Source organism: Ooceraea biroi, chromosome 3 (assembly GCF_003672135.1).
Source record: "Ooceraea biroi isolate clonal line C1 chromosome 3, Obir_v5.4, whole genome shotgun sequence".
NCBI classification, from domain to species: domain Eukaryota; kingdom Metazoa; phylum Arthropoda; class Insecta; order Hymenoptera; family Formicidae; genus Ooceraea; species Ooceraea biroi.
In genome coordinates, this window is record NC_039508.1 from 2,575,402 (window position 1) to 2,598,425 (window position 23,024).

Below are 23,024 nucleotides of genomic sequence, written 5' to 3' on the forward strand. Positions count from 1 at the left end.
ATCAATATTTGATAGAAATCTAGTAAATATATTTAGAATACATCCTAGATTCTAAATATATAACAAGAAAAAAATTTGTTACATAATTATAATCTACAATTTGTTACATAATTATAATCTAAAAATATAAATATAATGTATCATGTGGATATTCATTTGCCAGCATCTCGTTTGGCATATAATATGTGCTTCTAAATTCAGAAAAATATTTGCCGATCTTGCTATTATTTACAGATTCCGGCAAATTTATCTTGCTTAAACAGTCTGAAAAAAAGAAAGAAATATAAAATAATTTTTTTATATATAAATATAGGTGCATTATTATATGATATAGATATACATAATTCAGAATACATCTAATTTATACAATGCAATCTATGTTTGTACCTTCGTAAACGCAACACATTCTCTCATTTTTACAAAGGAGCGTGTATAATCTAGGTAGATGCTTAGATTCCCTGTTAGACGTGCGGTCCTTTTTCCATGCAATTATCACACCTGCCTCATGTTCTGGATGAATTGTTACGATCATTCCTACTGCGAATTTCATTCCCACCTCCCTCATTTTTGGTTCGCGTGGTATGCCTACATATTCCTAGAAAGTGTAAAATAACTAAAGATAATTAATATAATAATAATAATAATAATAATAATAAATAATTATCCCTATAATTTCACGTACAACACACTAGAAAAAAATGATCTCTTTAGAGAAGCCAGGTAGCACAAAAATCCAAGAGACATCGCGAAAACGTCCTTTAGATATCTTTTAATAAAAAAAAGAGAATAAAAGATGAAGTAAAACATAATTGAACGCAGAGTACTGTGCTTGTATTTCTGTATATGTGCGTATATTACCTTTATATTCTTCTTATCACAGTCACTTGATTGCACACCCAAGTCATGTATATTGTATGGTGTTAACAGATCGTCAAGCTCCACATAATGTCTACTTTTACATCGCCCAATTAAAGAAGAATTAAATCTTGTCTGTACTGCAGTGGACATAGCCAATTCCAATATCAGCTAAAACAAATATTAGATTCGTAAAGAAGACTATAAAATTATAGAAACCAAAAGATTGTTTTAGAATTAGGAAAGAATCACTCTTTAATGTATCATTGATTTAATATATCACTGCACCAATTTGCGTGCATGTGTCCATTATTTATTTTATCTGGATCTGGTGAATTTTACGAATTTTACTTCTTCAATTTAATAGATATTATAGAGAAATACTTACATTTATAGAACTGTAAAATGTTTCAAACTCTGTTGAGAGACATCGTTTAGTGTTACTGGGTGGAGTTATCGTAGGATAGTCATTTGTACTGAGAATGTCATTATCTGAGATGTCGATATAAAAACGCTCTTTTTCGTCAGGGTTTGTTACATTGCTAGAAAAAAATAAAGAAAACATGTATACAAGTCTGAAAGAAAAATGAGAATTTAGAAAGGAGAATTTATAATTAAATAAAAACTAGTCCTACCACTTTGGTTTCCAGCTTAAATAACAATGATCTGGCTCGTCCAGACCCAAATAATGTGCAAAATATGTCTTACAAGGTACCAGATCGCAGCGTATACCAAGTCTTCTTGCGACACCTTGGAATACAATCGTCAGAGATATAACGTGATTACTCATTTTTTCTCCAAAAATCTGTTACAGTTTGGAAGACACAAAATATTACAAAAAATATTAACATTTATAAGAAAACATAGATATAAAGCTATATATTTACTTAGGCCAATATAGTATAACTTACATAAATTAGAAGAAGGTATACTTGAGAGGAAAGTCTGTATTTGGGAGATGCAATTCCATGAATATTTAATTCAGTTACGAATATCTTGTAAAGGATATTCAGAATTTCTCTCCCATTGCTATCGTTCCACTGATTTTCCTCGATATTTTCATGCTTCCAAAGAGAAAACTGTTCATGAGATTCTGCGAATATTGGATGCAAAGGGTTTTGCTTTCTGAGATGTATCAAGGCCTCTTCTGCGATATTATCTAACTCCGTTTGTATGTGAGAGTAACAGATATTCCTCTCTGGTTGAAACCATTGTGCGACAATGGCCAGGACTTCTTCCAATACCTGCTGTTCAGCAGGGCGGTTTCTAAATTCCTGCCACACGTTTGTTAGGTGATAATGCTTGAAGTGTGGAAGAAGCTGTTCACCATAATAAATATTTGTTAAATCTCTATATGCACTACAAAAAATTAACATTCGTATATCAGCTGTGCAATAAGTGTTGCATCTCTTTAATGTTATAATAATAAATGCCTAATTATAAAAATTTCTAATAAATATTCACGACTTATTAAGTCTCACCTCAGTGGCTGTTCAAGTATACTTGTTAACTCATCCATAAGCAAAGTACAATTTAAAGGATGTGTTAGATCATTTGGATTAATCAATGAATAAAAATCTTCCCAGTTCACATTATTGTAACAACGACACCGTTTCAAAGGTCCATCAATAAATGTCTCTAAGCGATACTGACACGTGCAATTCTGATAGTAATATTTTCTGCTCATCTGTGATAGGAAAGGCCGTAATGTTTTCCCACATTGCACACGTTCTTTTATTAATTCTCTAAAATCTACATACCCTTTACGTATCTCTTTTTCGTAGACTATTTTTAAACGTGGCCATCTAAAATAAAATAAATAAAATAAAAATATAAGGAATAATAATCAGAAAGAAATTCTGAGAAACCTGTAATTGTTAGGGGAATAAAATGAAGAATAAGAATGATATATAATTATCCAAGTTTAAACTTAAATGTCTTAAATGTTGAATAAACTCTTCAAATAAGTCTATTCACAAGAAAAAAGAAAATAAAAAATACCTCTGATAAAATATCCGTCGCCACAATGTGTTGTTCTCTTTGAGCATCTCATGAAAATGCTTGCACGTGGACGAAAAATTTACGGAATCTTGTATACTGATACCGTCATTACGTAGAATGATGGTTATCAGTTCGACGGGAAGATCTGATATCATGGTTATTGCGAAGAAAATTCAAAACAACAGTATAAATGAACGGTATAAATGAATCTATTACGATGATATCGTGCTCCTCACTCGAGACGAAATCGAAATGAAACGCTATAGGAACTCGTAGGTGAGATATACCTTCCGCACATGCGCATGAACGAGTATTCTCAGTAACGTATGAATTTCGTGAGGCGAGGTGCCCTCACGTTTGGATGTAAGTATGTCGATTCGATCGTTCTGGTACGTAAACACATGGTGTAAGTATATAACATTGACATAGGGATATATGGACGGAGCCTTTTACGAGGGGAAGCTGAGATTAGCGGTAAGGGGAGAGCACTGGCACTTCGTGTAACTTCGGCTGTTCGGGTATGTTCGGTTCCGCTAGTGATATATATATAGTTATTGTGTTGTGTCGGAATGTAGCAATCGCATTAATGCAAAAAGGAAAAATTGGCCATAATGTATGAAAGAAAATAATGGTCCGAAAATTTCTTTTCATCCGTAAGTAAAATACATACAATTGTAGGTTATACACAATGCCGGTAAAACGTTTCAGATATTGTTATGTGTTTATTATTATTTAAATTTATTATTATTGTGTTAAGAAAGAATTTTGGCTTGTTTATTATTATATTCATATGAACAATTGTTATTACAAATAATAAAAAATGTAAATATTAAATATATGAATTATAATAACAACTATAAATGAAAAACTGTTATCGAACAATTGTTCATATGAATATAATAATAAACACATAACAATATCTGAAACGTTTTACCGGCATTGTGTATAACCTACAATTGTATGTATTTTACTTACGGATGAAAAGAAATTTTCGGATCATTTTCTTTCATAAGTTGTTGCCAATTTTTCCTTTTTGCATTAATGCGATTGCTACATTCCGACACAACACAATAACTCATCGTACATGTAATTTCAGTATCATAACTTTACAAAACTTTATCAAGTATCATTCGGGCGATGTCGAGAACAGCCGAACTCGCCCGATTTGCCAGCAGCCTCTCCTTACCGCAAATCTCATAACCCCCCTTGCCTAAGTTCGTAGCATAGACTCCGTCCATATATTCCTATGTCAATGGTATATAAGGTGAAGCAATCTGGTGGATGCGCAGTGTCAACCAATCAGAAGTGGTCCAAACTGTGCCGAACTGTCAAAATGCCGACCTGTGTTGTAAACTTGTAAAGAATTGCAAAAATCGGACAGATGTTCTTTTTCAACAAAAAGTTAAATTTTACTCTTTTCCGAAAGATCCAGATGTAAGAATAAAGTGGTTAGAGGTTTGTCAGAGAGATAAAGATTGTACAATAAAACATGATATGGTATTAAGTAATTATATTATTACGATATATATATATAGTAACGTAACGAGATATAGTATAGGTTAGAATTGTACTTTCATTACATATCACGTTTTATCGTACAATCTTTATCTCTCTGACAAGCCTCTAACCACTTTATTCTTACATCTGGATCTTTCGGAAAAGAGTAAAATTGAACTTTTTGTTGAAAAAGAACTGTCCGATTTTTGCAATTCTTTACAACACAGGTCGGCATTTTAAATCTTTAGTGTAATTTTTAATAAATTGACCCAAATTGTATGCATGAAAACAAATAATAGTTTTCCAAAAGAGGTTGTTGCATGTTTGGTGCGTACACGAACGTATACGCTTACGAAAATTAAATAAAGATATAAAAATTAATAACTCAAGTAAAAAACACCAAACTAGACAGACTAAACACATTTGCAACATATTAATATAAAGTTCTATGTTTTATCAGAGAGGAACCTGAGAGCGGCCACGCTGCCGTTTACGCCCATATTTTTGCATTGAGAAATTTGAGAAATACAACACCGAATGTGAACTTACATTCCATTTAACATGCACATGATCTTTTGTCATTACGAAATCATGTGCATGTGCATGTTAAATGGAATGTAAGTTCACATTCGGTGTTGTATTTCTCAAATTTCTCAATGCAAAAATATGGGCGTAAACGGCGGCGTGGCCGCTCTCAGGGTTTTATTAACATATTATTATAAGATGTTTTGTTTTTGTTTTATATTTTAACAGTTTATTTTCAATTTTATGTTGTTGTCCTTGAGATATCCATCATTTATAAATACAATTGTTTTCATTTGGCAAATAACTGTTTCATTTTATTAAAACCATTTCATTCGAATCCCCGCTTTCATTTTGGACCACTTCTGATTGGTTCTGTCCGCCATTATGCGCAATGCTTCACCTTGTATACTTACACCATGCGTAAACAAATGTTTGAAAAGTTAAAATATTGCTCGAAATTATGAAAAGAATAATAAGAATGAAAAGAATAATATTTTACTAATTGTAAATAAAAAAATCTATTGTACCGATGTAAAGGCCATTGCACGTGAACAAATTGTAGTCGGAATCGTAAAATCGTAAGCAACTAATCAAGTAGTCAAACATAAGAAGTAAGAGTTCCCATTGATCAGTTTTTGAAATAATCGATTTCGATTGGTCACTTCTTAAGGCTTACTCTCATTGTAGAATGCAGGGCTTTAAAGTTAAGCGACATTGGTAGAAACGGGCCTTAAGGTGCTCTTTTGACGCAGTGGTATTCAACATGGCGCGGCAGTATGTAACGCTCTCGTTTCACTCGAGAATAAATGACAACAATGTGGTGTGCCTTCTGTTGGAATCGGTTTTGACATTTTGGCAATTGTGTTATTATATTATTATACAATGTTCGCGGACAAATTCCAACGTTTTCCTAACTAAAAAAAATTTGCTATCTACGAGTATTGGTCACTTCTGAAAGAACCAAGTGGAGCAGCGTGATACCGACTATAACCTCTCCAAAACATTTCTAGTGATCTTTTTTTATACACTTTTATAAAAAGAATAGAGAGTGTACTTTATAATTTAAATGCATATTCAGTTAGATAAAGAAAATATATTGAATTCAGTTTCATCTATCAAACAGATATTGGTTAATGTCGTCCTGCATTTTTACATGCCGCGTTCATTCTAACCTATTTGAAACTATCACATATGTTGAGATGAGAATTTATTTCCTTGATCAAAGTGTAAGCTAATAAATGAGTGCGCCCGAAGAATCATTGAGCGATCAGGATCCTGATTATGTTTCCGCGATCTCCAATAATCAAGCTCAACAGAAGATTTATGAGGAAAATGGTGAGCATGTTGATACTATAATATTGTACTTAATAATAATCTTTTACAACTTGATGAACATGAATAAAAAATGTAATTCTACAAAATGTAATATAAAATGTATAAAATACAATTTTTGAGATATGATATAAAAGGTTTACGCGTGGGAGTTCTGTGATATAAATAATGTAACAAATCACAAGCTATAAGTTTATGTCAAAATGATACATTTTCTTTTTCTCTTTTAGCTAGGAACACCACCGCGAGAAAAATAACTGCAATAGTGGAGAAGGAATTTTCCCTCGAAATCGATTTGAAGGAAAAGGAAGTGTTAGAAATACAGGAACGACTGCACCAAGCTCTGAAAATCTTTCATCTTCTGCGCTACGCCATAATTAGTAATTTCTATAATCACAAGCAGTGTCAAGTTTCCCAGACTTCAGAAACGACGAAGCAAACCAGGATACATCCTGCGGTCAAGTCGCTGCTCGGCAAGAGTCCCAAACCGATTTACTGTACAGACTTTGCAGTACCGTCAACATCAAAGGATCCTCGATTCTTATGCAATGACGAGTCTCTTGCGTCAGACGCAAAGACGACGACGGACAGTGCGCCTAAGGTCAAGGAAAATGCATGCGAGCGTGACAAGGTGCCGCAGGACAAGAAGCGAGCACTGCCAAGCGAGGAGGAATCTCGGCCCCGGAAGGTGCCACGTTACGTGCCACCGAAGAGCAGTATACCAGAGACTGTGTGTCCGTCGCGCGGTAACAGCCACAAGGTTCGCGAACGCATCATCGTTGGCAACATCTCCAAGTGGATCCCCTCGGATTGGCGGGAAGATTCATCTAGTCACAAGTGGACGATGTACGTGCGCGGCGATAAGGATAACGCGGACATCAGCGCGTACGTCAGCAAGGTGAGGTTCTTCCTGCATCCCAGTTACCATCCGAAGGACGTCGTCGAGGTCACGGCGTATCCGTTTCACTTATCCAGACGAGGATGGGGCGAGTTTCCCGTTCGAGTGCAGCTGCATTTTAAGAATCCTTTGGACAAACCCATAGACATAATTCACCACCTGAAACTCGACCGCACGTACACGGGATTGCAAACGTTAGGCTCGGAAACCTTGGTCGACGTGTGGATCAACACGACGGAGTCTCGTAATCTCGAGCAGAGCGGCGACAACAAGTCCATCGAGTCTTCCACTGATGACGACGTATCCGTAAAGCTAGAACCCAGCGAAGAAGCGAAAGGCTCTAAGGGAACGTCACGACTCACCGCAGGCACCTTCGAGCGAGCTCGAGTTAAGCAAGAGATCGTTGATAATTCGGAAGTGTGTGAACTGTCCGATTCAATGCTGTACTTAACGAAAAACTCCGAAGACGCTAAAATAAAATTCGAATCCAGTAACGGATTAACTCTGCAGGAGGTGCGTCACTACGTCCAGCTGGATCACGATTATTTTGGTAAGCAGTGTTCAGGTGACTCTTATCATTGTATCGTGAACGAAGGAAACGTGACTATAGAACACTGTCTGGGAAATAATCACGTGTCAGCTGTTGATTCGCCAGTAATACCGATTGCCAGCAGTGAGAAGAAAACGTCGGATGATGCGACGGTCGTGCACAGATTTAATGGTAGCATTAAGCCTTCCAGTGACTTGCAAATTACCGACTCGGTGATTCCTGATGTGGCAAAGTCAGAGAGCATGGTACCTCAAGAGAGCCACAGTCGAGGGAGTCCAATATTGTTTGATTCAATGACGATCTCGCAAGCGAAATACTCGCAACACAATAGCAACTCGAAAATTTTGGAAAATGCTTCAGCGAGAGACGCAACGAATGCAATTAATGGCTTCCGCAAATCGCCCGACGTCTCTCTCGATCGATTAGGCGTACAGAGAGTCCCGGGTTCCTCGAAGTGCAATTCACATTTGAGACCATTAGAGATTACTATACCGCCACCGAACGTGCTGGCGCCGTCTAACAAGCACGTCCTTCTTCTGAAGGACAGGAAATCGATTCCGCTGGATGTGACGAGCTTCGTCGCATCGAGGAAGAAGCTTGTCGACGGCAGTGCGAAAGTTCCTCTCGCGAGGAACAACAACGCAAAGGTAGACGTGCACATTCCTCACGGTATAAGCATCTTAAAGAAGCCGTTCAATACCACAACGAATGCGCAGCACGAGGCTGCAGCCAACAACAGCAAGAAGACCGCTGTGCTCACGTTGAAAAATGCGAACAGTATTCTGCTGAATGTTAACGAGGACGTGCCGATTCTGAAGATAGTCGATCCGGCTGATCCACGGTACAATTATAATCTCACTAACGCGACGAGACTGTGCTCGAGCTCGGAGCCGAGTACCGACAGGCAAGAATCGTGCGCGCGATTAGAGAAGCCAACGGTGCAGCGAGCGAAGATCACGCTGGGCAAGGACAAGCACAAGATACAGAGCAAGCGTGATCTGTACGAGGCGGTTCTCCGATCGATCGACACCGCGAACATCACCGACACGGAGGCGCTGATACGGTACGTTATACGCCGATTGCCGATCGTTACATCCGACGCCTGCGACTCCGAGTACAAGCGATTGCACCCCTACGCGTGCCGCAGCGAGGAGGAGTTCTTCGCGTACAACGTCGGCAAGCAGAGAGCCTCGGAGTGGTATCGCGCGAGGACGATCAAATATTTTCTGCAGAGAAAGTCGATACCGGCGGATCAATTGTGGAGCGTCAAGGAAATCGTACTGTGGGCGAGATTACACGGTCACACTCCGATACGGAGTGCGTTCAACGTGCCGACGACAGCGGTAACGAAGGGACCGCCTGACGCTTCTACCTCCGCGGTTCTCTCCACGTGTACGGACTCCGCCGCGTTACAGAAGTGGCTGCAAGGCTGCCGCAGGCGAGAATCCAATCATCAGTTGGCAGACGGTCACGTCGATGTCGAAGAGATCGACGTGGAGGGCGTTGAAGGCGTTCCAGCATGCAGAACCACGATTGATCGGAGAAAAAACGATGACGTCCAGAGTAGCGGCTGTAGAAGTGCTTCTTCCGCGTTGCTACCGCTTGAACTCGACGAGGGTTTACTGCCGCTTCACAATTTCGTGTGCGACACCGCGCGAGATAGCGGCGTCGAGATCGGATCGGAGGAAATCGTCCCTGGTGTCCAGCATTGCGCAACTAGTCGTGTGATTATGCGCGTAAGAATTTCCACATTTTATTGTAGCTTGCCATTATATTTCCTTACACGATCAACAAATTATAATTAAAATTGTCCTGCCAGGTGATCGAGTGTTTTGTGGAGGACCTGGCTCGATCGTCACTGGCGAGAGCTTGGGAAAGAAACAGCAGCGACGAGTAATTATATTTCTCTCACATTGTTATCGTTACTTGACAAACTTGTGTTTGGCGCTGTCCTAATTTATTTCTTCCTGATGCTGCTTCGCAGGTGTCCCAAGAGCATTACGTCGGACGACGTTCGTAGTGCTCTCATGAGTCGAGAGGAGTTTCATATTTTCACAAATGAAGGCCTGGGCTCGAGGCAGCGGTTGAACGCGACGGATCCGTCTAGCTTGTGACGCCTAGGAAATGGCTTTCGAATTAACAACGAATTAATTCAGCGCAATGAATCCACGCCCGGGAAAATGGTAAATTCCGATGTTCAATTCATCTTAGTTCCAGCCAACTGGAATTTTATGACGGTCAATCTCGTGCTGCAGCCACTGGCGGACTGGCTCGTAATAGGCTAAGAGCGGCTCCACGCGGTACTTCGAGTGTCCCGTTATCGTGTGCAGTGCGTATCTCCAGTCCACGCTGCTCCCAAGCTCCATTACCGACCTATCGAAAGTAAAAAGTAAGCCAGACTGCATCTTTACGCATTTGTTATATGTACATTTGCAACATACATTCTTCCATATTCGCAATAAGAGTTTCAGATAAAACTTTGTTATTAAAGACACTCTACGATTGCCAGGACTTTGACATATGTTGTCCAGGTTCATTAAAGTCCATTACTCATGAAACAAATTATCAATAAAGTATTATTAACAAGAAGTCAGATAAAAGGACGTAGTTTTTTTTAATAGTATGTACATTGTATAACAAGTAAATATATGTACAAGAAGAAATAAATTTATAGTACGTAGGATATAATTGTGGGTTGGATTAGATTGGATCTTTCGCGATCGGGAATTTATAAAATAAAGATGGGCGAAACCTGCGTCACCATAATTTTATAACGAAACAAATATTTAAAATTCACATAGAATTATGCAAAATCATGGATCTCACTTTGGAAATCATGGGAAGGAGATCGATTTTTCGAGGACACAAATATTTTTACAAAAATTAAAACAAATAAGAAACACAAGATAGTCACAAATATCATTAATTAATAAATTTTATATTAATTTGTCTATAAAATGTACTCAATTAACGATAATATATGCGAATACCGTCAAACGTTTAATCATTTTATTATCAGTTTTATTATCATTTAATTTCTTTTTAGCAGTTTGTTAATTAACTTTAATTGTAAAGGCTGAAATCTTTTAAAAGTTACAATTATTTTGTTGAGACAATATACGTCAACATCGAGATAATCGAAAGAGTTGCTCTAAGAACAAACTTTTATCGAGTTTTTTTATTTCGACAACTAGACAACGAGTTTGTTGCAACGTCATAGAAAAATTATTTTTTTACCATTTCTCTTCTTTTAATTTGATGTAATAAGACAAATCAGATTAAAACCACAATTTTCTAAGTACATGTATTATATAATTGGTATTATATTCTCGACCTTAAAAACTTTCCCGCATCTTTTGACCCGTAAATGTCACATCCGTGAAGGGACGAGTTGAATGCGACGAGACCGGGCTTCGAACCTTGGGACGCCTCGCACATTCCTTGAAACAATTGTACTTGCAGGAAGTTTCCGAGAAAATACCTATCAATATTAATATTCCTTTTTATTGCCTCGTTTTTTTACATACTTTTCATCAAGTCTCTCGAACTTACCCGGCATACGGTATATTATGAGCGACGTGAAACTTCGCCGCAGGATCGAAGAACTCCTCGGATCTCGGTGACGGCGGTACGACGCCCATGTATCTACGATGCAGGTCCCACCAGGATGCGTTGTACTTCGAAGGCTTCGTCCTGCCGGAAAACACAGACCATCTCCATTTGTCTATTATCAATCCACTGGCTATTTGCGGGATTTTAATCAGAGCTTGTCTCAGAAGGGCGACCATCTCCGGAGACTTTTGCGAGCGCGATTTGGCATGAGAAAAGTTGGCGGATGACGTGAATTCGTTGCGTATTAATCCTAGACGTTGCACGTGTCGGAAGGAAGCTGCGCCGTACGAAACGGCGTCACCTATCGACTCGTGGAAAGCACTATTAATTCCATTCTGAAAAAATTACGTTCCTTGATAATACTGCCGAGTGATTATTGTTAGAAACGGTACTGTGTCAGAACGACACAGCTCGGACTTATTAAATTTTTTATCACAGTTAACTGACAATAGCTTAATAATAATACAGATTTATCTGGGATTTCAAGAATTGAATACCTTAAAAAGCAAGGGCTGATTTTGATACGCCATGTAATATTGTACGTGACCGAGCTCGTGGTAAATTACATCGAGATCTTGCAGCTGCTTCGTTTCTAAACACGCAAAAATTCTGAAACGAAAATGCAATTAATGAATTTATTAGGTAGGAAGCATCACAGCCATACCTAAAGTCATTCTTCTTGTACATGTTGACAGCAGTTGCATGACAGCTGGATGTTTTATTGGTATCTTGTCGGAAGACGGAGTTACTCCAGAATTCCCGTGTCAATGGCGGAAATCCGAGAGAAACGTAAAACTCTTCCGCTGTTTTTACCAGTTTTGTTACACTGTAATGTTCTTGCCCGAGCGCGTTTGTCGGACTCGACGTCAGATCCGGAAGTATTATGTCAATCAGCGCTTCCCAGCTTTGTGACCACAAATTGCCTGCGCGGATAATATCTGGCTGAGAAAAGCCGACTGAAAAGTTGCGTTTATTATTGGGTTGGCCAAAAAGTAATTGCGTTTTTTTCCAATAGATGAACATACATGTCTTGAAATGTAACTAACTTCATTCTAAACCGCAAATTCATTATGCAGGTTAACAACTCACAGTTCAAGCTTGTTTTAGAAAAAGAAAGTACACGATTTCGTTAACAATTGTTTGTTTGCCGTCGATTTCAAAATGGAAAATCAAAAAGAACATTTTCGTCATATTTTGTTTTATTACTTCCGAAAAGGGAAAAACGCTGTGCAAGCTCATAAAAAGTTATGTCATGTATATGGCGAAGATGCTTTAAAACTGCGGCAGTGTCAAAATTCGTTTACTAAATTTCGATCTGCAGATTTTAATGTGAAAGATGCACCACGCTCAGGAAGGCCAATCGAAATTGATGATGACAAAATAAAGGCACTGATCGATTCGAATCGGCGTTTAACGACACGAGAGATTGCTGAGAATCTTAACATATCGAAATCGAGTGTTGAAAACCATTTAAAACGACTTGGATACGTTAGTAAGCTCGATGTTTGGGTACCACATGAGCTCAAAGAAATTCATCTCACTAAGTGTATTGACATCTGCGATTCTCTTTTGAAACGTGAGGAAAATGATCGATTTTTGAAACGTATGATAACAGGCGACGAAAAATGGATCGTCTACAACAACGTCAAACGAAAAAGATGGTGGAGCAAGCGTGATGAACCTGCTGAAAGCACTTGAAAAGCAGATATTCACCAAAGAAAGATTATGCTGTCAGTCTGGTGGGACTTTAAAGGTATTGTGTATTTTGAGCTGCTTGCAAGGAATCAAACCATTAATTCAGACGTATACTGTCGTCAACTGGATAAATGAAATGATGCCATCAAACAGAAACGTCGAGAATTGGTGAATCGCAAAGGTGTTGTGTTTCACCATGATAACGCTAGACCACGTACAAGTTTGGTCACTCGTGAAAAATTGTTGCAGCTTGGATGGGATGTGTTACCATGATGTTACCACATCCACCATATTCGCCAGACCTGGCACCATCAGATTACCATTCGTTTCGTTCTTTGCAAAACGCCTTGAATGGTAAAACCTTTACTGCTGATGAGGATATGAAATCGTTGTTGGAATTGTTTTTTGCTGAAAAAGATAAGAACTTTTTTGAGCGCGGAATCATGAAGTTGCCTGAAAAATGGCAAAAGATAATCAAACAAAATGGACAATATATTGTTTAATAAAGTTTTTGTTTCCCATGAAAAATTCGCCTTTTATTTATATAAAAAAAAACGCAATTACTTTTTGGCCAACCCAATATATTGATTTTTCACGAGACTCCGATTTACCTAGTAAATGAGCGGGAATTGGCAGAGATAAGTCAACGATATCGGGATACAGCTTTGCGAGCCGGAATCTTACGACGGCATGCAGCAGGCGATACAACGATTCGACTCGTTTATACATGTCTTCAAAAACTTCTTCCAAGTTTGGAATATCGAACTCTCCCCTCCAATATTCGCCGATATCGGCGTATCCTTGCACAGTGAAGTCCAATTGTTAATTTAATTATACACAGAGATATTATTCGAATAACTATTCCGACTGTAATGCTATTGCTTATGTAATGACTTGATAAATTTTAAATATGTATACACATGCTGTTTTTTACCGTTGCGTCGCGCGGCCGTGTTTTGAAGATCAACTAAATGTTTGAAGAGTTCCTTCGTATGACTCATATGATTTCTCCAAGCGGTCCAAGCCCAACGTAATTCCCCTTCGTTCCTAAAATAAACAAATATTCATATTTAAAAAGAGCTATATATGATTGTTTACTTAATAATAATTTAAATGTATTGAAAATATTGAAATACACCTTGAAGTCGCCATTAATTTCACCACGTCCGATTCACCATTGTAGCAGTTTTGTTTAAAATTTTCAACTTTACAGATTCGTGCGGAGCTATACGTGGACGATAAGCGTTCGTTGATAATAATAATCCTCCTGATGATCAAGTTAATATCAAATTAGTTTTTATTTTATTTTCCGCATTTTTACATACACAAACATGCACATTGCACATTTACTCGTGTCCTATTAATATCAATACAATAATAATATAATAATCTTTTCGTTAAGACAGAATCTTTATTTTTAATTAAGCACTTGTCATACTTGGCCATATCAGTCGTATATTTCGGTCCACTGCACAAAAAGCGCAGGAATTCTTTATTCACAGATATTTCGTGATACCAAAGATTCGTTAATTTCGCACACCACGTATTCCTCCATTTCAATTTCAGTTGAACGAAATATACATATATTTCCAGCGGTACGTCCGAATGGTTTCTGAGCGTGCGCCACTCCAGGTCGGCGATTATTCGATTCAGCGATTCGAATGCACGATCCACCCGTTTGATCACCAAGATCGCTCCATAATCAGTTTCTTTCGACACAGATATTAATCATTATTAATCGCGAGTCAATCAGACATTCAGCATGCACAATTAATTGGCTCGAGTGATTTTTTGAACAATTTTTAAATAATTATTTTAAAACTTTAATCTCTCAAGATATTTTTATAATTAATTGCATCTTCCGCACAAACACTCTTAATGTAAATTACTTTCTTTTGAAGCGGCCGTACGGTCGACATGATGAAGAATGTATGCGATGAAGCAAAGAGAAATTGCACTTCGCGAAAATGTTCGCACGTCTATTGCCATGTTTTACTGATCCGAGATAACGACAGCAGCGTGCAACTCCGAAGAAGGATTAATCTCTCTGCGAAAAAGCGAGAACTTTTATTCGCATTTCGAGAACTCATCGATATATGTCGACTCGCATTTGCGCCGTAGCTCGTATTTTCGTTAGGCGGCAAGAAATATATACGTTTCATCAAACCCTACGCGTTGTTTATTTTCGTCAGGAAATTGCTTTTTATTACGAGGTTGGATCTTTTTCTGAGTTCCACCGGTCGTTTCATTTTGCAAGAAAACAATTATTCCGTCTTTCGTATTATTATTATTATTCTATTCGAGGAAATGGTAGAGACTTCGAGTACGAATTTATGAATCTTTACACTTAATAAAGTTTTTCGGATTTTATTGCATCAAAGACATATATATATTAAAACAAGTTAAATGTTACATTTTTAATATTACTAATATTTAATATCTACCATTTTCCTCAGCACCTCCTTTGGTTGCGCATGCGCACTTCAGGGTAGCCAACACGCATCAAAGAGTTGCGCTATATATATACTGTGTTCCATGTGTCAATGATTTTTCCATTTGTGAGGTAGTGCAGGTTGAGGTTAGTGGCAGTTACGTGTGTCACGTGTTAAGTCTCGTATTTTGTAAATTGATATATTAAAACAAGTTTCAAGAAATTTTTAAGCTTTATAAATATTACAGTTTTAGTTGCAAGTACGCAAAATGGAGTGTGTACAAATTCCTGATATGGTGCAAGATAAGGCGATGGTGTATGTATATCTTTTAATTTTATCTTTATAATGTACAATCAAGTTTTGTGTACGCAAATCAGCAAATCAATGTAAAAAAATCATGATATTAATTTGTTTATAGCCCATGTTGCGAATGTGGGACAAGTATTGTACCAAATCCTGCCAATATGTGCATACCATGTCTGCGTACACGCGTTGACATTACAGAAGGAATACCCAAACAAGTTACTTTATATTTTTGCAATAAATGCGAAAGGTATTTCTCAGAAATGTTAAAGCTTCGCCATTTATATCATTGAATATCAATCACTTCCTTAAAATTAATATTACATATATATAATATATAATAGGTATCTCCAGCCACCTTCCGAATGGGTTCATGCTGTTCTAGAATCCAAAGAACTTCTAACATTATGTTTGAAGAGATTGAAAGGATTGGACCGTAAAGGATTAAGGCTGATAAATGCTGGTTTTGTATGGACAGAACCACATTCCAAACGATTAAAAGTAAGTAATCGCGCGATTGAAATACACCAAAAAGCAAAGATATAAAAATTTTAAACTTATCTAAACTTATTTAACTTATTATTTAGATACCAATTTTATTTATTCTTTTAATGCGTTGCTTTAGGTATCAAATGTGAGAATATAAAAAAAACGCAAAAACTATCGATTCAAGTTTAAACGCAAGTTTAATTATATTTTATTATCTTAACGCTTATGTAACGTTCTTCTCATAGGTACAGCTAAACGTTCAAGAAGATGTAATTGGCGGCGCAGTTTTGCAGCAAATATTTGTGGTTGAATATACCATAAACAATCAAATGTGCACTGACTGTCACCGTATAGAAGCTAAAGATTATTGGAATGCATGTGTAAGTTCTCATTATATTATAATACTACTACTAATAAAACAAGTTAAAAGTAAAATTGAAATATCTCGTGTGAATTTGTTGTACATTAAATTATTTTTCATAGGTACAAATTCGACAGAAAGCGACAAATAAGAAAACGTTTTTGCTCTTGGAGCAACTGGTGATGAAATATAAAGTACACGAGCAAGCTGTAGGCATGAAGCCTGTTAATGGTAATAATTAATATTTTTAACAGATTCTAGCAAATAATATCAATGTGAATAATGTATTAAATGGCTGACGTGTTTAACATTTCCATTTCTTTCTTAATACCAATAGACGGTTTGGACTTTTTCTATGCCAATGAATCTGCAGCCAGAAAGATGGTTGATTTTCTAGTAACGGTCGTGCCATGTCGTTATCAACATTCAAAGAAATTAATTTCACACGATTGTCATAGCAATATATACAATTACAAATTTACTTACAGGTAAATATATGCGGATGGTAGCATACTCATTGATGATACGATATTTTGAACTTGATTCTTAGGCTGTACTCCAGTTGCTGTTTCAAATGCTTTAAAACACTTTCCTTTCTTCAAATAAAAAGAAGGAAAGAAAGTTTAAAGCATTTGGCTTAGACACAACCTTAATTAATTAATTAATTCTGTCATACAGCGTTGAAATCGTTCCAGTCTCCAAGGACAGTGTAGTTTGCTTACCGCGAAAATTAACTCAACAGTTAGGTGGCATCAGCCCTATTTGTTTGGTACATAAAATCACGAATTCCGTGCATCTCATGGATGTTTCATCAGGACAAGGTATATTAAGTTTATGGCATCCGAAGTATTTTAGCTGATCGTATTTAATTATATATTTCATCCAGTTGCCGAAGTCAGTGCGACCGTTTACTGGAGATACAACTTCAACAGTATATGTAATCCGAAACAATTAATGGAATATATCGTGATGAATATTGAAATAATAAGGCACGAGAACAAGAACATTTTTCCAGGACAAGGGTGCATCTCTAACAAAGTAAGTTTTCTTTCTTTACAAAATGGCCGTATATGCGAGCACATACTTAATGAAAGGATTAATAATATGAAAAATACAAAATATTATTCGCTTGAGATAAAAAAAATGATAAAATTTTCAGCACGTTATAGCAGACGTATGGTTGGTGAAAGCATCTGAATTAGGGATAAACAATAATGAAATTCATACACGCACGCATTTGGGGCACATACTTAAACCAGGCGATTCAGTCCTAGGGTAAGTTATATAGTATATGTATAATAATATATTTTTACACTTGTCTTTTCTCTATACGAGTCCAATTAATTGCGCGCGGCTCGCAAAAGCGTGCGGGTATCTCATGTTTAGGAGAAATGAAGACGGTTTATTATAGCAGTTATAGTATTAGTTATTTATTCTTACGTTGTCTTTACATTCTATGCGAATGCGCTATTTCAGTTACGCTCTGAAAGATAGTAATATCAACGACACGAATTTCGATAAACTAAATGACGATACGGTGCCCGATGTCATTTTGGTGAAGAAATTTTATGGTCACGATAAGGCGGCTCGCCGCAGAGCACGACTATGGAAATTAAAACATATCGTCGACGAAGTTGTCAGTATGAATACAGAAAATAAGTAAGTAACTATGCATAAAATGATACACATTAATTGCAGATCGCGAATATTCTCCATTATACATAATTGTTTTGCAGTGAGTATAATGATTTCCTCGACGAGCTGGAGGAGGACCCAGAATTCCGGCAGAACGTTAATATATTCAGGGATTCCAGTAAAATACCCGTTGATACTGATGAAATAGATCCGACTGTTCCGCGGATCACGCTCGCGGAAATGCTGGACGATCTTGCGATCGAGGATGTTGAAATGGGTGATTCATGAAATATTTATGTCCAACAAAAGTGTACATAAAATATACAAAATAATCTTCCAGAGCACAGAGCACAGCATGTGCACGAGTTATTTTTCTGATCGTCTCTTACAGATTAGTACACTTTCAACTTTATCTGGATTAATCGTTAGTCGTCATATGTTAATGTAATTAATAATATATCTTGAATATGTATAACGTACATTTATTATATCATTAAAAATGGACAATAAAAATATGCAAATAAACACGAGTTGAAGTGAATAATCAGTATGTGTGGGAAATATTTTGAATTTAACGTACACTGATACTAGATATATATATATATATGTGTGTGTGTATATTTTGTTACGTGCGATAGATGTGGCGAGGACAAATAAAACGATCGGCTCAATATTGTTTTCGAGGGAGAGACGGCAGTCGAAAATAACTGTACATTTTCTTACAGTTCATACGTTTACGCTGATTTAACTAAACTCTTACTTAAAGCACAATAACGTTCTACAGAAGACAATTGCCAATATACATTAAATCAAAGCTAGGCTTTGCTAGGCTGAACCATTCCAATACGCGATTTGAGAGGCATACATGATAACAAAAGGTGGGGGATTATCTTGTAGATATAATAATGCTGAACGAGCTTAACTAACGCCCGACCGTTTTGTGATACTACTATGACGATTCGACCTCAGTGAACTGGACATCGTATAAAATATGGGATTGTTAGATTGTTGTAAGTTATTATTCCTCGTACTTTTGTTTAGAGGTGCAAACAGTGATGGAACCGATGATGAAGGTATGAAAACTCTGTTGTCTATTATCAAATTAACGTCCTAATCTCTATTGTATATTTTATAACTACTAATAAGTAGCATTTTTATCTCGATAGAGCCGTTATCAGTGTATGTTTGATCTACCTAAATATATTTGTACAATCTGATATCTGATATATTTTGATAATTTCTACGAGAAAACAAGTTTGATTCAAAATAATGTCGAATCTTCTTATTTACAAATGAAGTTAGGAAAATCGATAATTTTAATTTAATTTTTAATCAACTAAATAGTATCCAAAGCATTCACATTTATTTATTAGTAATAATTTCAATAAAAAGGTTTTTATATCTACGATATTGCTGTTAAATTATTATATATATTATTAATAATATTTCAAAATAACTAACAAATTGAGCTTTATGTATGGTTTCATGTAAAAGATTAATTGTTATTATGCCACTTTATTAAAAAAGTTAGAAGAAATAGAAATTGCATACAAATAAAAAAGGTGGGAAGATTCTTCCATGTAATGTATTTACACGATGAAAGCAAGAGAGAGAGAATAATTTCAAATATACTGCTATCTTTGTTTATCAATCAAGAATTGTAATCTCTTCATATCCTGTTGATATGAAGAGATGCACGCGATTCCGATGATTAAAAGATTAAATTGAAATTATCACCTGCTGTATTATGCTGTTTATTTGCTATCAATATTGCACAACATCCTGAGATTACGGGAATATGTCTTACAGATATAAATTTTGAGATAATTTATTTTTATTACGAAACTAAATTAATTGTTTTAGCAATTACAAGTCGAAGCGAAATGTATAAATATTAATTCAAATATATATGTAGCGTTTTGTTCTACTAACATTTACTATTTTTATAACTTCATAATTCCATCCTTCCAGAACTTGTCGTCTTTTTTTCATTAAAAAGAATTAAACAATGCTTTTGTTACAACCCAATATAATATTTATTCTATTATATTAATTTTATTAAAAAAACCAAGTTATACATTTATTTTTTGTAGTTGAGATGATATCACAGTTTAGCCATGAGATCGATAATTGGCTAAAATTCGGGAACGAGTCTGAGAGTTTTCAGTATATGATCAACAGTCTGGCTCTTCCAACCAGCTTGCAACGAGAGGATTGGCGTAGTTTCACTGCTCAAAGGGGCATGGCTATATGTATAATATGCCGATCTGCCTTGAACATTTTTATAGAACATCGTAGGAAGGGTATGACAGCGGACGTTATACGGTCTAAAGCAATTCATCTCTGCACTCTATTGAATATTCAGCCCGAACGAGTCTGCGATGGTGCAGTAACTCTCAACTTGGTAAGTATAAAGTGCATTCTGCCACATGCGGACGAAATAAATGTAAACCTAGTAAAAATGAACTTGCAGTTTTGATGCTACAATGTCATCGTGACTGGGAAAAGTTGAAATTATACGTTTTGTTATCTACACTTTTCGTTTACAGCAAACAATATTATATATCATAGACGCGAAACCGAATCTAACAGCATCCACAATTTGTGGAGTCTTGTTGGAATCAAAATCTTGCCCCCTCATCAATGACGAGTTCAATTGGACGATTAATATTGACAGTGGTCCCCCAAAATTAACTCGTACGGAAGACACAGATGAAACTATAGATATAGTACAAATAACGGATATTCATTACGATCCTAAGTATGAACCCGATGGTAATTCGCATTGTAACGAGCCGACTTGTTGTCGAAGAGGACAAAATCGCACAAATACAAGTGGTAAAAGAGCAGGCTACTGGGGAGATTATAACTATTGCGATACTCCATGGCACTCTGTGGTTGATGCTTTAGATCACATCAAAGACACGCACCAAGTATGCAAAAAGTCTATTATTATACATTATTATTTATGATCATTCCTTTTTCTCTTCAGAAAAAACGTATCATTATTATTTATTTGCAGAATATCTCTTATGTTTACTTTACTGGCGATATAATAGACCATGGCGTTTGGGAAACAACTATGGAAGGAAATATACTGAGCTTGAGCAGCAGTTATCACCAGATCTATAAAACATTCGGAAGTATTCCGGTCTATCCCATTCTGGGTAATCATGAACCACATCCCCTAAATTTGTAAGTTATTCAATCGTTCAAATCAACTAATTAATGTACAGGGTGCACTGAATCCATTGCTATTAGTGAGACGCATTATTCGTTAATATAATAAATTGTCAAGATTATTTAGCGAGAAAAATCCTAAAACTCTAAAATGTTGAAAGTATAATTTTGTTCGTATCGGAATCTTAACGGAAGGAAAAGTCACATGATTATTTCGTGATTAATTCTTTCATAAATCTTCTTTTCTAGATTTGCACCGAAAACTGTTAGTAATAATGAAATAAGCACGCAATGGTTGTACAATATGATGGCTAATTTATGGATTAATAATTTTGGATGGTTACCAGAATCTACTCGTTCTACTATTTTACAAGGCGGATATTATACGGTTTCACCTAAAAAAGGATTTCGGATTATAGTCCTCAACAATAATGTATGTTATTGTTACAACTGGTAAGTAGCAAAATACAACTTACACTATACTAAGTAATTTTTTTAGTTGCACTCTTCTGATTTACTTTGTAAATAATAAAGAAAAAAATGTTACATGTCAATCATAAGTTTGCAAATGTAAATATCTGATTATTATTTGTACATGATTTCACGCGAGGACAATTTTTAGGTGGTTGTGGTATGAACCGAAAGATCCTGATGGTCAGTTGCAATGGTTAGCAGATACGCTTCTGCAAGCTGAGAAGGACGCCGAGCTTGTGCACATATTGGCGCACATTCCGCCTGATAATGAACATTGCCAATCTACATGGAAAAGAGAATATATTAAAGTCATTAACAGATTCGCCCATGTCATTAGGGCGCAATTTAACGGCCACACGCACAATGATGAATTACAATTAGTCTACAGTAATAATATAACGAAGATTGTTAATATTGCTTGGAACGGAGGCAGTCTAACGGCCTACAATAATTTAAATCCCAACTACAAGCTGTATACTGTTAACAGCAACAATTATGTGAGTATATTACCGTTTTGGTATTATTAATATTATAAAATGCTAAACTATCGCTATCGTGGAAAGTGTGGAGAGTCAGGGAAGGAGAAAAAAGGAATTTAACAATAAAATTATTATTATTATATTATAGGCAGTGAAAGATTTGGAGAACTGGATGTACAATTTGACCCTAGCGAACGAACACGTTACTCAACGGCCACTGTGGTACAAATCCTACTCATTTAAAGAAGAATATGATGTGACCGACTTGTCATACGATTCGTTACATACTTGGTTTTCTAGACTAACGCGCGATGACGATCTGCTGAGACGTTATCACAGGTAAATCACGTGTCAAAAAATTTATATATTACTTTTTATCATTATCAATTTGATTTTATCTAAGAAAATTAATAAATTGTTTCAGGCACTTCTTCAAACATGCCGAACCGTCATTGATGAAAGAATGTAATGCGAAATGCCTGAAAGCTTATTTATGCCGCATGATTGCTAGTCTAGAAGATCACGCAAGATTCTGTACCTAAACATGTCAGTCAAAAATCGAAAAATATTCACATTTAATTAATTTTAATTGGAATTTAATCTGATTTAATTCACTGTAACAATAATATTATACTGTATTATTATACGCAATAGTGCAGTAATGTAACGTACAATGCAATAAAAAAGTATTATGCAGAAAAAGTAA

At 36.3% G+C, this 23,024-nt stretch overlaps 5 protein-coding genes across 8 annotated transcripts; 3 read left to right on the top strand and 2 right to left on the bottom strand.

Annotated features, from left to right (window-relative positions):
• Positions 1 to 69: 69 nt before the first annotated feature.
• On the bottom strand, positions 70 to 3,400 carry LOC105281331 (F-box only protein 21). 3 transcript variants are annotated; one of them, XM_026968414.1, is made up of 9 exons: positions 2,857 to 2,953; positions 2,616 to 2,660; positions 2,337 to 2,542; positions 1,767 to 2,214; positions 1,491 to 1,660; positions 1,244 to 1,397; positions 859 to 1,026; positions 388 to 595; positions 70 to 264 (listed from the first exon to the last, which is right to left on the bottom strand). In XM_026968414.1, the coding sequence occupies exons 3-9, from the start codon at positions 2,540 to 2,542 to the stop codon at positions 119 to 121; spliced, it is 1,500 nt and encodes a 499-aa protein (XP_026824215.1). In that variant the 5' UTR covers positions 2,616 to 2,660; positions 2,857 to 2,953; the 3' UTR covers positions 70 to 118. The 3 variants fall into 3 exon arrangements, with proteins under 3 accessions (XP_026824215.1, XP_026824213.1, XP_026824214.1); XM_026968412.1 differs by having other exon boundaries at positions 2,337 to 2,660; positions 2,857 to 3,400; XM_026968413.1 differs by having other exon boundaries at positions 2,616 to 2,966.
• A 2,232-nt stretch (positions 3,401 to 5,632) lies between these two features.
• On the top strand, positions 5,633 to 10,966 carry LOC105281343 (YEATS domain-containing protein 2). 2 transcript variants are annotated; one of them, XR_894288.2, is made up of 5 exons: positions 5,633 to 6,213; positions 6,441 to 9,394; positions 9,478 to 9,551; positions 9,643 to 9,841; positions 9,914 to 10,956. XR_894288.2 is itself a non-coding variant. In XM_011342489.2 (4 exons), the coding sequence occupies exons 1-4, from the start codon at positions 6,117 to 6,119 to the stop codon at positions 9,770 to 9,772; spliced, it is 3,255 nt and encodes a 1,084-aa protein (XP_011340791.2). In that variant the 5' UTR covers positions 5,633 to 6,116; the 3' UTR covers positions 9,773 to 10,966. The 2 variants fall into 2 exon arrangements, 1 of the variants encoding a protein (XP_011340791.2); XM_011342489.2 differs by having other exon boundaries at positions 9,643 to 10,966.
• Positions 10,832 to 15,381, bottom strand: LOC105281342 (angiotensin-converting enzyme). Its single transcript, XM_011342486.3, has 9 exons — positions 14,855 to 15,381; positions 14,404 to 14,674; positions 14,104 to 14,232; positions 13,900 to 14,012; positions 13,577 to 13,765; positions 11,935 to 12,193; positions 11,768 to 11,879; positions 11,211 to 11,605; positions 10,832 to 11,139 (listed from the first exon to the last, which is right to left on the bottom strand). Exons 1-9 carry the CDS (start codon positions 14,952 to 14,954, stop codon positions 10,980 to 10,982), a joined length of 1,728 nt encoding a protein of 575 aa, XP_011340788.1. The 5' UTR covers positions 14,955 to 15,381; the 3' UTR covers positions 10,832 to 10,979.
• Positions 15,382 to 15,439: 58 nt separating this feature from the next.
• LOC105281341 (60S ribosomal export protein NMD3) lies at positions 15,440 to 18,692 on the top strand. Its single transcript, XM_011342485.3, has 12 exons — positions 15,440 to 15,543; positions 15,645 to 15,712; positions 15,816 to 15,950; positions 16,045 to 16,201; positions 16,435 to 16,569; positions 16,673 to 16,781; positions 16,888 to 17,038; positions 17,229 to 17,371; positions 17,437 to 17,588; positions 17,710 to 17,825; positions 18,027 to 18,209; positions 18,287 to 18,692. Exons 2-12 carry the CDS (start codon positions 15,666 to 15,668, stop codon positions 18,471 to 18,473), a joined length of 1,515 nt encoding a protein of 504 aa, XP_011340787.1. The 5' UTR covers positions 15,440 to 15,543; positions 15,645 to 15,665; the 3' UTR covers positions 18,474 to 18,692.
• A 272-nt stretch (positions 18,693 to 18,964) lies between these two features.
• Positions 18,965 to 23,020, top strand: LOC105281340 (sphingomyelin phosphodiesterase). Its single transcript, XM_011342484.3, has 8 exons — positions 18,965 to 19,258; positions 20,279 to 20,589; positions 20,735 to 21,118; positions 21,208 to 21,380; positions 21,615 to 21,818; positions 21,988 to 22,336; positions 22,467 to 22,657; positions 22,743 to 23,020. The coding sequence occupies exons 1-8, from the start codon at positions 19,177 to 19,179 to the stop codon at positions 22,858 to 22,860; spliced, it is 1,812 nt and encodes a 603-aa protein (XP_011340786.1). The 5' UTR covers positions 18,965 to 19,176; the 3' UTR covers positions 22,861 to 23,020.
• Positions 23,021 to 23,024: the final 4 nt, after the last annotated feature.

What these genes read in the sequence shown, in the direction of transcription:
- LOC105281331 (XM_026968412.1), bottom strand. Translation starts at nt 3,011, where the DNA reads ATGATATCAGATCTTCCCGTCGAACTGATAACCATCATTCTACGTAAT. An exon ending in TTAAGCTGGAAACCAAAGTG is followed by an intron (nt 1,398 to 1,490) that starts GTAGGACTAGTT and finishes ATTTTTTTCTAG; the next exon opens with CAATGTAACAAACCCTGACG. An exon ending in CATTTTACAGTTCTATAAAT is followed by an intron (nt 1,027 to 1,243) that starts GTAAGTATTTCT and finishes TATTTGTTTTAG; the next exon opens with CTGATATTGGAATTGGCTAT.
- LOC105281343 (XM_011342489.2), top strand. Translation starts at nt 6,117, where the DNA reads ATGAGTGCGCCCGAAGAATCATTGAGCGATCAGGATCCTGATTATGTT. An exon ending in GAAGATTTATGAGGAAAATG is followed by an intron (nt 6,214 to 6,440) that starts GTGAGCATGTTG and finishes TTTCTCTTTTAG; the next exon opens with CTAGGAACACCACCGCGAGA. An exon ending in GAAAGAAACAGCAGCGACGA is followed by an intron (nt 9,552 to 9,642) that starts GTAATTATATTT and finishes GCTGCTTCGCAG; the next exon opens with GTGTCCCAAGAGCATTACGT.
- LOC105281342 (XM_011342486.3), bottom strand. Translation starts at nt 14,954, where the DNA reads ATGGCAATAGACGTGCGAACATTTTCGCGAAGTGCAATTTCTCTTTGC. An exon ending in CACGGCCGCGCGACGCAACG is followed by an intron (nt 13,766 to 13,899) that starts GTAAAAAACAGC and finishes TCACTGTGCAAG; the next exon opens with GATACGCCGATATCGGCGAA. An exon ending in ATCAGCCCTTGCTTTTTAAG is followed by an intron (nt 11,606 to 11,767) that starts GTATTCAATTCT and finishes TAATTTTTTCAG; the next exon opens with AATGGAATTAATAGTGCTTT.
- LOC105281341 (XM_011342485.3), top strand. Translation starts at nt 15,666, where the DNA reads ATGGAGTGTGTACAAATTCCTGATATGGTGCAAGATAAGGCGATGGT. An exon ending in CACATTCCAAACGATTAAAA is followed by an intron (nt 16,202 to 16,434) that starts GTAAGTAATCGC and finishes TTCTTCTCATAG; the next exon opens with GTACAGCTAAACGTTCAAGA. An exon ending in AGGCATGAAGCCTGTTAATG is followed by an intron (nt 16,782 to 16,887) that starts GTAATAATTAAT and finishes TAATACCAATAG; the next exon opens with ACGGTTTGGACTTTTTCTAT.
- LOC105281340 (XM_011342484.3), top strand. Translation starts at nt 19,177, where the DNA reads ATGGGATTGTTAGATTGTTGTAAGTTATTATTCCTCGTACTTTTGTTT. An exon ending in GTGCAGTAACTCTCAACTTG is followed by an intron (nt 20,590 to 20,734) that starts GTAAGTATAAAG and finishes TTTCGTTTACAG; the next exon opens with CAAACAATATTATATATCAT. An exon ending in GTATGTTATTGTTACAACTG is followed by an intron (nt 21,819 to 21,987) that starts GTAAGTAGCAAA and finishes GACAATTTTTAG; the next exon opens with GTGGTTGTGGTATGAACCGA.